At 52.1% G+C, this 15,819-nt stretch overlaps 2 protein-coding genes across 2 annotated transcripts; one reads left to right on the top strand and one right to left on the bottom strand.

Moving 5' to 3' along the window:
* Positions 1-431: 431 nt before the first annotated feature.
* On the bottom strand, positions 432-10,323 carry ZSWIM7 (zinc finger SWIM-type containing 7). The gene is made up of 6 exons (XM_041482461.1): positions 10,212-10,323; positions 9,625-9,718; positions 7,927-7,948; positions 5,523-5,625; positions 1,113-1,217; positions 432-711 (listed from the first exon to the last, which is right to left on the bottom strand). The coding sequence occupies exons 2-6, from the start codon at positions 9,701-9,703 to the stop codon at positions 595-597; spliced, it is 426 nt and encodes a 141-aa protein (XP_041338395.1). The 5' UTR covers positions 9,704-9,718; positions 10,212-10,323; the 3' UTR covers positions 432-594.
* Positions 10,324-10,381: 58 nt separating this feature from the next.
* On the top strand, positions 10,382-13,870 carry TTC19 (tetratricopeptide repeat domain 19). Its single transcript, XM_041482459.1, has 10 exons — positions 10,382-10,586; positions 10,654-10,727; positions 10,986-11,096; positions 11,198-11,236; positions 11,763-11,819; positions 12,029-12,090; positions 12,218-12,312; positions 12,505-12,659; positions 12,932-13,094; positions 13,559-13,870. Exons 1-10 carry the CDS (start codon positions 10,397-10,399, stop codon positions 13,690-13,692), a joined length of 1,080 nt encoding a protein of 359 aa, XP_041338393.1. The 5' UTR covers positions 10,382-10,396; the 3' UTR covers positions 13,693-13,870.
* Positions 13,871-15,819: the final 1,949 nt, after the last annotated feature.

Below are 15,819 nucleotides of genomic sequence, written 5' to 3'. Positions count from 1 at the left end.
GTGGTTGATGCAGCAGGAGAGGCCACACTGTCCTCAGGGAGCACAGAGCATGGACAGGGAATCACAGCTGGAAGGAGCTGGCTCCCAGGGAAGCAGCCTTGAGGTGCTCAGTGTGTCTGAAAATGTTTGATTTAAAGCACAGCAACCACGTTGATGCTTCCAAAGGTCCTGCTCCACTGGAGGCACAGAGCTGTCCCCAGTCTCAGGGTGCTGAGGGGTCCCAGCCCTAGTCCCTGGACCAGGTTTGCCACTGAAAAATCAGAAATTGCTTTGAGCTGCCACCTGCAAAGAGCCACAGCAGCTCTTTACTCTGGATCACTGAGACCTGCAGGACTGTTTGCATCCTCAGATCACAATCATTACAGATTAGCTCAAATATCTTCAGAAATCCCAAAACCAGCATAAATAAATACAACTGAAGTCGACACAGGCCTAATTAATTAATTTATCAGTGTCAGGCTGCTAATTAATGTCACACTTGGCTGCAGCACAGGAAGAAATCTACCAGCCTCAATGAGCATTTGACAACCTTGTAGATATTAAAGATGCCAGTTGCACAGCCAGGAGTGATCCAAATTCTTCCTCCTTCCTCCTTCATCCTTCATCCTCTTCCTCAGCCAGGAGGATGTTTGTGAGCTGCTCCTCAGACACAGCCAGCTCCTGGCAGGCTCCCATGGCCTGGCTGAGGTAGATAGCCAGGATGTGCTTGCACTGCAAAGTTAACAGCAGGAGCAAGGCTGGAATGCCAGGCTCTGTCTGGGCCAGGAATCCATCCTGGCCAAGCTGTGTTCAGAGAAGTGCTCAGCCCCCCCAGGAATGTGGTTCCCTCCTGGCACAGGTGGTGCTCAGTGTCCCCAGCTCTGCCACCAGGACAGTGCCATGCAGGGAGCTGGCACACAGGGGTGCCTGGCACCCTCCCCACCACTGCTGACCACCAAAAGCCCTCCCTGCAGCCTGCACCCAAAATCTGGGGCTCCCAGTGGCCACACAGTGGGTCAGGCTCAGCCTGCATTTCCAGCTCCACACGTGTTTGGTGGGAAATTTGGGGTTCAAGGAGCAGGGCAGAGCCTTGTCCCCTCCCCATGGAGCCCCAGCTGAGGCACAGAACTCACCAGAAGGCTCTCACTCTTCTGCAGCACAGAAAACCCAAAGGCAGGGCAGGTGCAGAAGTGGCAGGAGCTGTAGCAGGTGTAGAGTTTGCCTGAGCTCCCAAGGACCTGAAACAGAGGCAGATGAGCAGGCAGGGGCAGGATTCACTTCAATTTCTCTGACTCAGGCTGGGTCTGTGCTGCTCCAGCAGTGAGGGGGAGATGTCACAGCACAGAAGTGTCCCCAAGCACTGCAGTGACCCACCTAAGCAAGAAGCTCCTCAGGTTCCTCATGGTCTCTACAAGCTCCTCTCCCTGTACCTGTGCTGGCAAGATCCCAGCCCCAGGGACTTGGCTGCTTTAAGGGACCAGGAGAGGGGTGGTGGCACCACTCCCTGAGCTCCCATCGAGTGCCAGCCCCTGCTGGCAGGCTCAGAGGTGGAAATGACAGACTCTTGTCACACACAGCCCAGGTGTGACCCCAGAGCCACCACGGGCCTGGGGACAGGAGAGAGCAGCACTGAGCACTTGCAGGGAGGCCTCTCCTTTCCCAGCCACTGAAGGCTGTTCTGCTCTCAAAACCAGCTGCAGCTACTGGAATCCACATCTGCCTGAATAAACAAAGCTGAAGTCTCCAGAGAAGCCTCCCTGCTCCATCTCTGCTTTGGGAACAGCACTGCCTGCTTTTCCCACATGCTGTTCCCTGCAAGGCTGGTACTGAGGCACCAGGGTGAGCAAGCAGGTGAGGGAAGCATTTTTTCCAGCATGGAGCAATCTGTGAGCTGCTGGAACTGACTGCAGGATATAGGAAAGCCAGCCTATGGATTATTATTTCTCTTTTGGTCTCTTCAAGACTGGAAAATAGCTTTTAGAAAATTACTTTAAGAGCCCAACCTATGGGAAGGGAAGGATCTGCAGGAGCAGAACACACCTGCACAGGGCCCAGGGCTCCGAGGGCACATCACAGCCCTCTCCCACCCCAGCCCTCTCCATCTGGCTGGGTTTGTGGCACACACACACCCAAACCCCCCAAAACCCTAAAAGATAAACACAAAAAGTGAAAAGGCAGTGGAGCTCTGCAGAGTGCTGCTCCCCTCCAGGACATCCCTGGCATTCCAAGCCCCTCCAGAGGAACATTGTCCCTCCCTGTCCAAAGCTGCACTTCTAAGGGGAGCCTTCCCCTGTCCCCTGGAGCCCCCCTGCACCCTCTGCCCAACAGGGAACATCCAGGAATTTAGGCTCTCCCACAGAAATGCCAATGCCTCAAAGTCCCCCTCACTCCCAGCAGATCCAGGACACAAAACTCACATTCCCATTTCAGGGTAAACCATTTTTCTTTCTCACTCTGGCCTTTACCCTGAGTCCTCCTTTTACTGCAGGCTGAGTTTGTTTCACTTGTGATAAGTTTGTTTTCCTGCAGCCCCTTTGATTGCTTTTTCCAAGATGAAGGATTCTGATGGTGCCTTCCCTTCAGAAGTGTTTTCCTTTGGGGAGGGGGGGAGCCACAGACAGACACTGCCAGATTTGGGCTGAGCTCAGCATTCCCCCATCCTGACCTAGATGGCAAGAACACAGTCTCTGCCTAATAAAGCAGAATCTAAAATAAAAGACTGGGAGAAAAAGGTGCCTCAGCTCCTGGCCAGCTGCAGCCCAGCCAAGCACTGGGGTGCTTCCCTGGGCCTGAGGTGAGATTTCCTTCTGCTGTCCTCATCCCTGGGCCTCAAAGAGGAAAAATCCCCCTGGAGGTGTCTCTGCCAGCATGTGGGGGCACAGGAGGGTCAGCTGAGGCACCAGCACAGGGACAGACAGACAGCACCACAGCCTGTGTCAGGGCTGCTGCTCAAACCCTTCACTGTGGGGCATCTGCCACACAGTTCTGGGAAATGGACGAAAAAAGACAAAATAAAAAAGAAATGAAAGTGCAGGATGAGAGCAGTGCAGGTGCCAGCTGGCAGGGCTGAAGCACTGCCCTCCTTCACTGCCTCAGCTCAGCATCTCTGCCACTTGGGCAGAGCTCAAGGGTGCCCCAAATGCTGCCAGGCCAACACTGGCACATGCAGCACAGCTCCAGCAGCAGCCAGACCCACCATCCCTGCAGCAGGCAGCATCTACCCCTGAGCTCAGCAGGGCAGGTATCATCCAAACTCTCCTGGGATGATTTCAGCTCTGAGGCACCCAGCCCTGGCACACTCCATCAGTGCTACTCCTCTGTTAAACAGAAGGGCATTAAGGGACAAATCACAGCCCTCATTTGACTGGGGGCTCCTTCTTCTCCCATCTCAGCTCCTGAGGGCAAGAGCTGCCCACACTACAGGGCCTGTCTGAGCAGAGCCTTCCTGCCCTGAAGCAGGACCTGAGATGTGCTGGCTGATATGGAATTATCAGCAGCTCAGATTTGGCTATAATGACCCAAAGGAGTTTCACAACAGAACCAGCCTGGTGGCCTCAAAGAGCTCTCCAGAGCCAGCTGCAAGTGCAAGCACCACCTCACATTCCAGCTGAACCACATCTGGGTGCACATGGCAGGGCTGACTCTGTGGGGGATAATTAGCAGGGATGATTGTGCAGTGTCCAGGCAGCCATGGATGCCCCTCTCTCCAGGAGCACAGCTGGGGGACATTCCCACACATTCCTGCAGCACACAGGAACGAAGAGCCAGTGACTGCAGTGCAGTGTCCCACCCAGGGGGTGGGTTTCCATGACCCCAGATGTGTTCCTGTCACTGCTCCAGCCCCAGGGTAGACCCTGCTCTTTGTTTCTGCATCTCAGACAGCTGTGATGAGGGAGAATTTCACAATGGCACCAACCTCACACCACCAGAGAAAATATCTCTTCAGATTCCTCTGTTAATGAACTCATCAGTGTGGCCTTAATCAGCAATCAAGCTCCACTGCACAGGAATGCAGCTGGAGGCACTCAGGAACCTCCTTCCTGGAGCTTTGTCCTGCAGTAACTCCCTGACCCTCCTGGCCAGGGGTTCCTTCTCCACAGGGAAACCAGAGGCTCCCTCTCCCTGCAGAGGCAGGAGAGCAGTTCAGACATTTGTTCCTTTTCAGTGTGCACCAACTGAGCCCATTATTAATATCAGATTAATAATTGATGCCCAGCAAAGCTCTGCCTTAGCCTGCAGGGCCTGACAAAGCTCTGCAAGGAGAATGTGACCATTCTCTGCCCAGTGGCACTTTCAGACAAGCAACAGTAAAAAAGGGAAAGCCTTTGAGCATTCAGTTAATCAGGAAGGCAGCTGCTGTCTAAGGGTGCTGGAAGCTTCCTAGGCTTTACCAAACATCCACAGGCAAGCCCTCAACTGCAATCCAAGGCTGTTCTTGAGCCCTGGTTATGATTCATGTCCCTCTGGAGGGGCTGTGTCCTCTCCATGGCCCCAGAAGTGACAAAGGCTCCATGTGCAAACCAAGGCAAGCTCTGAACACGTGAGAAGGGTTTGTGCCAGCAGCCAGGCCTGACTTCACAGCCCTCTTCTCACCCTACAGGACCCCAGAGCACCTCCAGAGGAGGAGAAAAGCTCCTCTGCAGAGGGGATACTTGGAAATGTTCCTCTTGGGTGCTGCAGCACTGAGCAAAGACATTCCCCCTTGTCTGGTGTGTGAACAGCACAGAACCAGGCCCAGCCCTGGATGAGCTGTGCTACCTGAGGGGTTGGGAGTGCTGAGGAGAAGGAATTGGTGCTTTTTGACCAAAATCTTTGGGGCACAGAGTCCTAATGCTCAGCCAGGTCACAGCCATGGGCTGGATGCAGCTGGTCAATGGCTCACAGCATGGACAGATTGTCCCAAAAGACATGCCACCAGTGCTGGGGGACCACAGAACAAGGAATTGTGCACAGTACAGAAAGGTGAGAATGAAGTATGAATGGCTCCTCACCTCTCTCCCACCCTGTGCTGTAATCAGTCTCAGGGCTGAGGTGAGCTCTTCCCCCCAAAATGCCATTTCATGGGGATGCTCCTGTGATTCACAGCCTTGGCTGCACTGAACCAGAGTGAAACCCACGGGTTTGGCCTGCACTGCTCCCTCCCAGGCAGCAGAGATCTCCTGCCAAGCAGAGGTCATGACAGGAAAGAAACACAGTGATGGCAGATAATGATGAGCTGTGTACAACTGGTCAAGGGGAAGAACTTCCTTTGCTGGATAGGATGGGAGTAATAAAGCAAAATTAGCAATCCCTGGAAAACTTCCTCCTGACTGTGATGCCCACAAACACATACATTGTCTCTGGCTGGCTGGGAGCCACTGAGAAAATGGTTCTGAACCATGCTGCTCTAATTCTACCCTTGGCTGCTGCTCTCCTGTGTCACTCCAGGAGTTTGTAAAACACTGGTGTCCTCTCTGTGTTTATCCATGCTCTGCAAGTCAGGAAAACATTGTCTCAGATGCCAGTGGAAACCATCAGAAAGGAAGAGCAAAGAGAAGCTGTACCTGGTAGAGAATCCTTCCACTGGGGGACCTGACCCGGGTGACAGAACGCTGATCCACCAAATCCAGAGCTGGGACTGCACATGGGCCAAAAATGAACTTCAGCCTGGAAGAGAACACGTCTCTAGTTGGGTGACAGCACAAAGGGAGACCCCCCGCTCTGTCTCAGGCACAGAGGCAGCCCTGAAGGAGCCCATTGCAAAAGTAAGACATTTTTCCTTGCTGCAGCAACTGGAAATGTCCCACGAGCAGGAAGGCACAACCAGGGATTTTAGTGGAGCACACAGAGCCAGACTTGCCAGTGCTCAGGGCAAAAGGGGCTCGTGCTCTGGGACACCTCCACTCTGCAGCCAGGCTGTCCTGGATGTGCTGCCCTGGACTGATCAGTTGGCCTTGAGCCCCAGCTCCAGGCATGGAGCACACAGCTCCCTGGAGAAAGGGGAGTGAAGGATGATCCATAGCTCCTGGAGCTCCTTCCTCATCCCCTGGAGATCAGTTCAAACCCTGGGGAATGAGTGACTCATCTTGCAGTGATCACATCTCCATCACAGTCACAACTGAGGCAGAAATTATCCTTTCTCTACCCACCAAACTGCATCAGGAGGAAGCTGGAGAACATCAGGGAATTACTCAAGACACTCCATACACATGGAGACACCAGACAGCATCAGCTTTACATCTGTGACCCAGCTAGGAGCAGGGCTCAGAGAAAGCAAGTTATTCCAGATAAACACCCAGGGGCAGCACGTGCCTGATGTCCCTCCAGTCTCCCTAAAAACCCTTTCCCTTTCAGGGATGCACAGCATTTATGGATGAGGAGTGCCTGGGATGGGATCACTGCACATCCCAAAGGGGGATTTTGTTTCCTGTTGCTGCTGTGCAGGGGTATAGGATAAGGTGTGTGTTAAATATGGACATCTGCACCTTCAGCCTATTGTCCAGACAGCTCATGGGCTCCAAGTCATTCTAGACCAGCAAACCCAGCTGCTCTGAGTGTTGCTAAAGAGCTCAGGGGCAACTCAGTTAACTTTACAGACCTTTCACCAGCTGAGAAAAATCTGTGTAGTCTAGATTGGTTCCAAGGGTAAACAACAAGGAAATCAGCAGTGATGAAGAGATAGCACCAAACACGAGCAGGAGACCAAGAGAAAGGGGAAAGTTTCCAAGTCCAGGGAGGACAGAGCAAGGCAGAGCCCAGCAAGGCTGAGTCAAGCTGACTGATAAGCAGCCAAGCAGACAGACAGATTCCAGGAAGACCAAAACTTGCACAAACTCAAGGCAAGAAGGGCTGGCTCCATCTGAGGAGGTGGGTGGGGAACACTTAACGTAAGACATTCCTTCATGATTAGGTTTGGGACTATAAGGGGGCTGAGATCAGGGAGTTTCAGGAACTCTTTTCAAATCTAGGGAATTCTTTTCTTGTGTATATAATTTGATCAGTTCAACAGGAAATGCCCACAGGAAATTCAAGGACTTCTGAGATTTGGAAGAGATTGGGAAAGTAAATCAGAATACTTCTGAGCTGCTGGATGCAGGGAATTGATGGAAATCTGGCTGCCAAGAGTTACCACCATTATTAAACTTAACAAGGGAATTTCTCTCCTCCTCTTTTATTTTCTGAGGAGAAAGAAACAAAAGCTTTCAAATCTAATACCACCTTTGAAAGGCCACTGTGGCAGGAGAGAGAGCCAGCACACCTTTCACAGGTGTTGTGTCAGATAACTTTAACACAAAGGCACCAAGGCCTGGAGGGTTCCTGGTGATCTCATCCCCTGGCAGGCAGGAACACAAGGTTAAAGAAGAATCTGAAGTCTCTTTCACTGTGACAATGCCTCTTCTGCACCTTCAACACCAATTGGTGAGGGCTGAAGTTGTGAAACTTGGCTCTCTTAGGTCACTGCTGGGAATGATTAATGTATTCACAGGGTGACAAAGCTGACCTGGGACTGCCCCAAACAGAAGAAAACCCTCAGTCTCCAAGTTAACATTTCCCCTGTGCAGGGTGACGAGCAGGACACTTCTCCCTCTCCATCACACGTGCCCATGACTCAAAGAGCAGGAGTGAGCTCAGGGTGCTCACAGTGGCAGGAAGGCAGAGGGATGAATCACCCTGGAACACAACCCACTCCCACAGCAGACTCCTTCCAGACCTGAGGCTGGACCCAGAGCTCAGGTTAAATATCCTGGGTTTAAATTAGAGCAAGTCATCACAGGAGATGCAGTGATACAGAGATAATTTTGTGAATCTCTGGGGAAAAACCCTTCAGAACCTCCACTTGCAAAAACCACCGGCATTTTTGTGTTTCAGCAGCGCTGGGTCAAACACATGGAAAACCAGGATGAGAGCTGACCACCAACTGCACTTCAGCAGCACCCCGGGGCAGGAGCTGAAGCAGAAGACACTCACCCCAGCAGCAGGTCATCAGGGACTGCAACAGAAAGAAAAGGAAAGGTGATTTTGCAGAATTTCACATCACAGGGGGGTCACTGTCCCCCCAAGGTATCCCCAGAGGCCACACAGAACTGCAGAGCTCTCAACATCCTCTCTAGCCACAAAAAAAAGCAACAAGGAGCAGCAAAATGATCCATGATAGCAGTGCTGAGGCACTTATCAAGCACAGCAATCACAACCACAGGGATTCATTTTAAAAAGAAAAGCAGAAGCCCAAATGTACTTTCTTTTATGACATCCTCCTTTTAAAATTACCCAGTAAAAGGCAGGAGGCCTCAGCATCTTACTCTGTCACTTTAAGAAGCTGTTTAAAAAGAGATATATATTGTTTTCCCTGAAAGTCTCCTGGCATGAGTTGAGAACTCAGGCCTCACAACTTTAAAGATGTTGTTCTTTTCCCAGCACAGTCTTGCAGGGCGCCACTGGTTTATGGTTTTTACTACAGCCCACTGAAACATTGTGTCTCCATTTATTGGAACTTCTCCTGAAGATGGAAAGTTACACTCCAGCAAATTGTGTTTGTTGGAGCTGACAGCTCAGGCTCTGCTTGTCCACTCTGATCTTTCTGTTATCACCCAGGGGACACAGTGTACTCTGTCTCCATATCCCACTGGAAGATCTGGATTTTTGACTTTAAAATAATTTTCTTCCGACAATTCAAAACACTCTCTGTGACCTGCACTGTTGGTTTGAATTTTCCAGCTTTATTTGAATTTAATTCTGCCAAGGGATCAATCAGTTTGTCTCCACAGCTGTCTCAATGTGTGCTTTAGTACCACTCTGCTGCTTTAAGAAGGACGTTTTTAAAGGCATGTGAACTTTTTTGCTTAGTTTACAAGAGGATTTATAAAGCTCTTTTAAAAGTCACATGTAGATTTTGGATCTACTCTAACCTGACAGGAGCCACAGTGCAAGTGTGCCAAAAAGTTGTCACTGGGGTCACTCTGACAGTTTAGACATGGAGCCTCTGCCCATTCCTCACTCCCACGTAGTGAGGGACAGATTTATCTGAACTCTTATTTGTTTTGTGCAGTTAAAAATATTCCTTCAGCAGACCCTTTCCTTGGGAAGAGCCATTCTGTGCAGCTCATCCAGTAAACACAAACACTAATATTCCCTTAGCACAGATTCAGCAAAGGTAATTATTCTTAATTAGCTGCTGGAATTGGCCAGGATTTCAGCGCTGGCTGGCGCTCCTGCCACTGAAGCTCTGGGAAGTTGTTCCTCACCCTGGGATCAGCAGCACACCCCCTCTGCCGGTCAGCCAGGACACGGCTTGGGGAAATTCCTCCTTCCAAGCCGTTTTGGGACTGGTGAGTCTGTAGAACCAGCAGAGCAGAGGGCACAGCAGAATTCCTGCCCGGAGCATTAATTTATCATCCCTCAGGTGTGACCACGGGAGCTCTAAGAAGCAGCAGAACCCAGAAGTCCCACATCACAAAGAAAAGAGTCCAAAGTGGTGTGATTTTTGAATTTGACTTGGAGGAGGGCTGCTCCTCGTTATCTGAGCTTCACACCGGTGTGTTGTCACAAAAAGGGACACCAAGGTCCCTGAGAGAACAGGGTCTGGTGGAAAAGGGGAGGCACGGGGCCCTCATCCCCGCCGGGCTGTGCCAGGCCGTGCCCGGCCGCTCCTGGGGATCCTTCACGTACCCTGGGAGGTCTCCTGAAAAGCCTTTTTGATCTCTCTCAAGAGCTCTTCTGCCACTGCGGGCAAGGTACTCCCGTCCATCCCACGGGATCATCCCTGGAAACGAGACAGGACGGGAGACAGCGGGAAATCTTTGGGGTCACCGTGGACACTGAGACTGGGGAGGGGTTATCGGGGCACCCCATCCCCACCAGGGAATGGCATCCTCTACAATGTTTTACAACAACTTGTAAAATGTTTTTCCCCACGTTCTGGGAGCAGGGTTCCCCTCAGACACGCGGTGTCTCCGGGGTCCCTCACACAAGCGCGGGTCCCGCGGGCAGGGCCGCTCGCTGCCCACAGGCTGCTCCTCACGCCAGGGCACTGCCCGGCCCTCAGCTCCGGCCCGGGGCCGCTGCCGGACGGGCAGAGCTCGGTGCAGCCCCTCTCACCCTCCGCAGGTATTTACCCACACCGATGAGATCCCCCTTCAGCCGCCCCGGCTCCCTCAGCCTCTCCCGGGCGCTGCTCCAGCCCCTTCCCCATCTTTGTCCCCCGCTCCGTGTCCTGAGGAGCCCGGCACGGCCGGGGCGCTGCGGGCGCTGCTCACCAGGGCGGGCAGAGCGGCGGGACCCGCTCCTGCCCCGCTCCCGGGGCTGTTCCCGAGCACGGCCCGCTCCCGCTCCAGCTCCCGGTCCTGATCCCGCTCCCGCTCCGGGCGTGACGTCACGACACCGCCCCGTGCCCGCGCTGACGTCACGCGCGGCGCGCGCGCCCTTAAAGGGCCCGCAGGGGATGGCGGCGGTGGCGGCCGCGCTGCCGCGGGCGCTGTCCCGGCTGTGCCCCCGGCGCTGCCCCGCCCTGCCGCGGCCCGCCTGGACCGGGGGACACCGGGGACACCGCGGGGACAGCGGCACCGGCACCGCGGGGCGGGCGCGGCCGCGCTGGGCACGGCCGGGCGGCGCTGCGCTGGCCTTCCTGGGAGGTGAGCGGGGCGGCGGGCACGGGCACCGCGCAGCCGGCACCGGGCACCCACCGCGCTGTCCCCGCAGGGTTCTCCCTGTTCCCGCGGGACGCCGAGGAGGACGGGGAGGACGCCATCGTCCTGCTGCTGAAGAGAGCCAAGGTGAGGCGCTGCGGGGGCTGCGGCGCGGGGCCCGGCCCGGCGCTGACCGAGCCCGGTGCTGACCGGTCCCGGCGCTGACCGAGCCCGGCGCTGACCGGTCCCGGTGCTGACCGGTCCCGGCGCTGACCGGTCCCGGTGCTGACCGAGCCCGGTGCTGACCGAGCCCGGTGCTGACCGGTCCCGGCGCTGACCGAGCCCGGTGCTGACCGAGCCCGGTGCTGACCGGTCCCGGTGCTGACCGGTCCCGCTGCCCCGCAGCTCAGCGCCATGAAGGGGGAGCTGGCCGAGGCCGAGCAGCTCCTGCACCAGGCCCTGCGGCGGGCGCACCAGCAGGAGAACAGGCAGGCCATCATCTACACCTACAGCATGGTGAGAGCCATGGGCACGGCGGTGCCCGACGGAGAAGGAAAAGCGGCTGAGGCTCGTCCGCGGTGACTTGGTGGAGCTTGAGCACTGTCTGTCTCTTGCAGATGGGGAACGTGGCCTACATGCAGGGACAGCTGGATAATGTGAGTAACTCTGCGTTTTCCCAATGAATTTTTAGAGCTTGGCATCTTGTGCATGGTCTCAAAGGTGTGGGGTGCTGGCACAAGCTGCAGAGTCAGAGCTGTGGGGCAGAGATGTCCTAGTGCAAAAAAGAATGATCTAACTCAGGACTGCAGCCCATGAGCACACCAGGTTAAGAAAGATGCTCTCACAGGTAAATTTTGAGCTCCAACACGGTGTGCAGGTGAAGGAATACTTCTTTCTGTGAAATGCTGCAGTTGAGCACAGAGGTGGCTCCTCCAAGGAGAATCAGGGAAGCCCTGAGCTCACAGACAGGGTAAAGGCCTGGCTGCTGCAGCACTGCTCAAGGAGAAACTGAAAGGAGCCACTGGTTCAGTACCACGGGGCTCTGGTCAGCCTTTCACTTCTAACTGCGCTTGGTGTAGTGTAAATGCAACAAATTTGAGCCAGGTCCCTCTATGTAGTTTGCCTCTGTTTTGTTTAAATGCCATCATTTTCTCAGTATCCTCTTCAAAATTCTTGTTTCAGGCAGAAAAGCTCTACAAAGCAATGATGAGCTATATGCTTGCAGGGGACATGAAGGAGGTATGTTCTGAGACAGGCTCCCAGTGCTGCCCTTCTCTTGCCCTTATTTCTTGTGCTGTAATGCCTCTTACTGGAAATTGGCAATATTTAATGGATGGCAGCAGTGGAGGCAACAAGATGGGGATTTTTAAGGTCTAAACTCTCTGACAAAGTAATGTTTCTGTTGGGGAGGTACAAAAAGAGTAAGTTTTGTTGTGTCCTCCTGGCAGGATGACAATGCTGTCCTTGAGGTGTCCCTCAAGCTGGCCAGTATCTATGCTGCTCAGAAACAGTGAGTTCCCAGCTGGAGGGGCACCTGCTTTCACCTCAGCTTTGCAGTGCTGGTGGGGTGGCCAAGCAGAGGCTCTTTAATGAGGGATCCTTCAGGAATAGAAGGAGCTTTGCTTTGCACTTTGCAGGCACAAATTAGCTGTAGCTGGCTACCAGTTCTGCATCCTGACCTTAGAGGAGAAGATTGCCAAGCAGAAGGACTTGCCTGCGGATGTCTTATCAGGTGGGCAGCCTTGTCTGCCAAAGGCTCCTCTCTTTTCTCCATTTCCCTGTCTTTGATGTTGTTTCTGTATTCCTAAGCACCATCTTCATGTCAATCCATTCTCTTCCCACTGCCTGAGTTTCCTGCTGTGGTAGGATGGGGGTTCATGCTGGATCCTCTAGCAGTGATCACTTCACTCCTCTCTGTTTGCAGCTGAAGAAAAGGCCAACACCCAGCTCCTGCTTGGGATGAGCCTGGACTCCTACGGCCGCTACCTCCTGAACATCAACGAGCTCCCAGCAGCACAAAAAATGTACGAGAAGGCTCTGCAGATATCAAATGATGTTCAGGGAGAGACTCATCCACAGGTGATTTGTACAGCAGTAGGACTCCAGGGAAGGAAAGGCTGGTCTGGAGGGAATGAGGCAGCCTTGGAGCAGCTCTGCTGCCATCAGACATCAGCCCTACCAGGCTGTTTTCCTGCCAGGAAGGACGAGCATGCAAATACAGAAATACAGGACACTTCCTTACTGAACACTTCTCTGGAAAATACTGCATTAACTGGTGTGGCAGGGAATGAATGTGGTGCTTCTGCTGCCCCAGACTGCTCCACAAGCTTCCCTTTTCCCTCCTGGTGCAGAGTGTGGTGCTGATGAATGACCTGGCGACGGTGCTGGACGCCCAGGGACGCTACGAGGAGGCGCACGCCTACAGCAGGAGGGCAGCAGAGCTGGCAAGGGACACACAGCACCCCGAGGAGCACATGGTGCTCAACAACCTGGCAGCAATCCTGATGCACAAAGGTCAGTGAATAAATACCCAGCCTGTCACTGAGCTGGTGCTGACTGCAGAGATCTGGATCTGTGTTGCAGGGCTGAACTACAGTGCTGGTTTGGGGTAATTAGTTTTGGTTTAGGCAGTAGATATGACTTTGGATTGCTTTCACAAACTGTCCCAAAATGTTTCCAGGGGATCTTGTTTCCCATGTCCTCTGTGTCCAGTAACTTTTCCAAAAGGACAGAAGACATGCATGAGATTTGAGATTTGTTTCTGTGAGATTTTAATGCTGAAGCAGCACCAGGTCCCATCATCACTGCTGCTCTCCTGCTCTCAGAGTTGGCAACCTGGCAGGATGTTTCCTGAGCCTCCCTAGATCGTGATGTGTTCCAAGCAGTCCTTGTCCTTTGCACGTGATCAGCATCAGGAGGGGGCTCTGACAATGGGTGATGGAACTGGGTAGCCAAGCTTTTTTTCCTTCTTGCTACAGAAGATTTCCTGCAAGCAAAACAAGTGTACAAAGAAGCTCTCAAGCAGGCACAGCAGAAGGGAGATGCTGCTTCTGTCCAGCATATCCAGGAGGAACTAGCTGAGCTGGCCAAGAGGAGAAAGGGCTCCAAATAAGTTTGGCCACAAAGTCCAACCTTGAGGTGGCTGAAGGCAGCAAGTGTTGCTCAGCACAGGCAGCCTGGCAGCAGCTTGGTGCAATTCTCCAGAGAAACAGCAATGAGGAGTTTCAGGACTGCTTAAGAGGAAGGGCTGCCACTGCCTAACAGCCCAAAATAAAGGTGTGAAATCTTAACTGTGTGAATTTGTGGTGTAATCTGTGGTTTGACTGACCTACTGTGCTAAGTGATTTAATTTTGGCTGCCTAAGTGCAAGTCTGGTCTGGTATTAATACTGTGTTAGAGTCAGTTTGCTACTCCTGCCTGCCCACAGAAGTGTTCAGGTTCAAATCATGGCTGTCCTAAAGCAAGTCTTGAAAAGGAACAGGCAGGAATTGTCTCACTGTTTACATGTTGCACAGCACAGCAGGGGCTGTACTTCTATCAGTGCTGCAGTTCAGCATGTTTGAACTACAGCAGAGCATCTCCCAGGCTGTACCTGCCCTGCAACAGAGCTGCAGCTCCCTGTAGATCAAATGTATTTCTTCATTTAGCATCCAAAGATAGAACTTGTCCTCTCAGAGGAGGGGTGAGGCTGCTAGCACACAGAGCTGCTGTCAGAAATAAAACACTTGGCTGCAATGGAGAGCACACGGAGTGCCAGAGTTGTCTTCTCTCTTGGATAGGGCAGTGCTTGAATGCTGAGGCTTCCTGTTGGAAAAGGTGCTGTGTACAAATCCAGCTTTGTGAGCTATGTGCCTTCATGTGAATCAAGTATGAACAGCTGCTTTAGACAACAGAATTTCTCAGTTCAGCCCTGATAGGAAGCCTGATATTAAAGAAAGAGGAGAATTAAACCAGAAATCACCAAATCCATATTTAGTAGAACTAATTCTGTCACTATCCAAGAACAATTTTAACTTCTCCGTTGTCAGAAGTGCAGCTGGTTGGTACAACCCTCAATGTAATTACATCATTATTAATTTACTTACAGCAGCAGCTTCATCTCTGAACTTTGAGCTAAGAGGAGGAGGCACACAGGTTTTCTAGAGCAGAAGTTCATTGAAGCTGTAAAACTTCAGTCACATACACAGCTTTGTTCTCAGCAAGCTAGGAAATAGAAATAGGGCTGTACTGACAGAAAGGCTCTGGGACATCAGAGCCAACCCTCCCTCAAGTGCTGGGTTTGGGGTTTGAAGCAGCAGAGCTTGGAGGGCAGCAGTGTCACCTGGGAACCCTGCAGCACCCTGGGAGCAGGGTCTTGCCTGATGCTGCAAAACAAAAGGGAGACACAGGAAAAGCAAGTGGAGAACTGATCCCCTTTATTGATTGGTCTGAATCCAGAAGTCACTGTCTAGTGAAGACATTGTGTGGAAATTATGATGCATGGGTTTTTCAAGTCTTAAATGATTTCATATCAGAATCACGAACCATATCAAGATGAAAGCATTGTGAAAGCGCTGATCAGAAATCAGGTAAAAATTTGTAGTAAACTACACTTTGTAAACATGACTTACAAACACCTTCCTGTTTGAAACAGGGCAGATGTAATTCCATACTTGAAGATTACTGGAATTGTGGTAAACCCTAACTTAGGCTCTGGAGAGGTTTTTACACTGGAGAAGTTAAAACTCGGATAACAGACAAAAAAAAAGCAGCAACATTTTATGTGCAAATGCCACTCAAACTGTATCTTAGGAGATTGTGACTATCCTACTTTGGATATCTTGCTGCTGCTGCAGCAGTAACATGAAGCTTTGCAATGAACATGCTATACTTACTGTACAGGTAGCAAAGACATTTGTCTGTACATGCCTCTTTCACATTGTATTTGTTACACTAAGAAAGTGAGAACAAGTGAGTTTAAGAATGGAACTTAACTCTCCACTCCAAATTTAAATCTACAGAGGGCAGATCAACTCGTTTTCCAGTATATGTTGCTGTGGGAACAAAAAAGAAAGTCAAAATAAGAGCACAGGTCTACAAACAGGATGAAAACTTCACTGCTTCAAGCCAGAAGGGTAAAGGAGGGGAGGATGAGAGAAATCTTTCTCAGAGAAAGACTGCAAGGAGATTTAAGACTGCCAACGGATCTACTCTGATGCAGTGTTTTAAAAAAGTAGCAAAATAGTTCTGTATTTTCAAG

The sequence above is a fragment of the Pyrgilauda ruficollis genome, unplaced genomic scaffold (genome assembly GCF_017590135.1).
Source record: "Pyrgilauda ruficollis isolate IOZ18807 unplaced genomic scaffold, ASM1759013v1 scaffold59, whole genome shotgun sequence".
Taxonomy (NCBI): Eukaryota; Metazoa; Chordata; class Aves; order Passeriformes; family Passeridae; genus Pyrgilauda; species Pyrgilauda ruficollis.
Note: the sequence above shows the minus strand (reverse complement) of the source record. Positions and strands in the feature narration are given on the sequence as shown.

Coding starts and splice junctions, on each gene's coding strand:
- ZSWIM7 (XM_041482461.1), bottom strand. CDS start 9,703: ATGGACGGGAGTACCTTGCCCGCAGTGGCAGAAGAGCTCTTGAGAGAG. Junction 7,949..9,624: donor TTTTCAGGAGACCTCCCAGG/GTACGTGAAGGA, acceptor TTTCTGTTGCAG/TCCCTGATGACCTGCTGCTG. Junction 712..1,112: donor AGAAGAGTGAGAGCCTTCTG/GTGAGTTCTGTG, acceptor TTAACTTTGCAG/TGCAAGCACATCCTGGCTAT.
- TTC19 (XM_041482459.1), top strand. CDS start 10,397: ATGGCGGCGGTGGCGGCCGCGCTGCCGCGGGCGCTGTCCCGGCTGTGC. Junction 10,587..10,653: donor TGCGCTGGCCTTCCTGGGAG/GTGAGCGGGGCG, acceptor CTGTCCCCGCAG/GGTTCTCCCTGTTCCCGCGG. Junction 10,728..10,985: donor TGCTGCTGAAGAGAGCCAAG/GTGAGGCGCTGC, acceptor GCTGCCCCGCAG/CTCAGCGCCATGAAGGGGGA.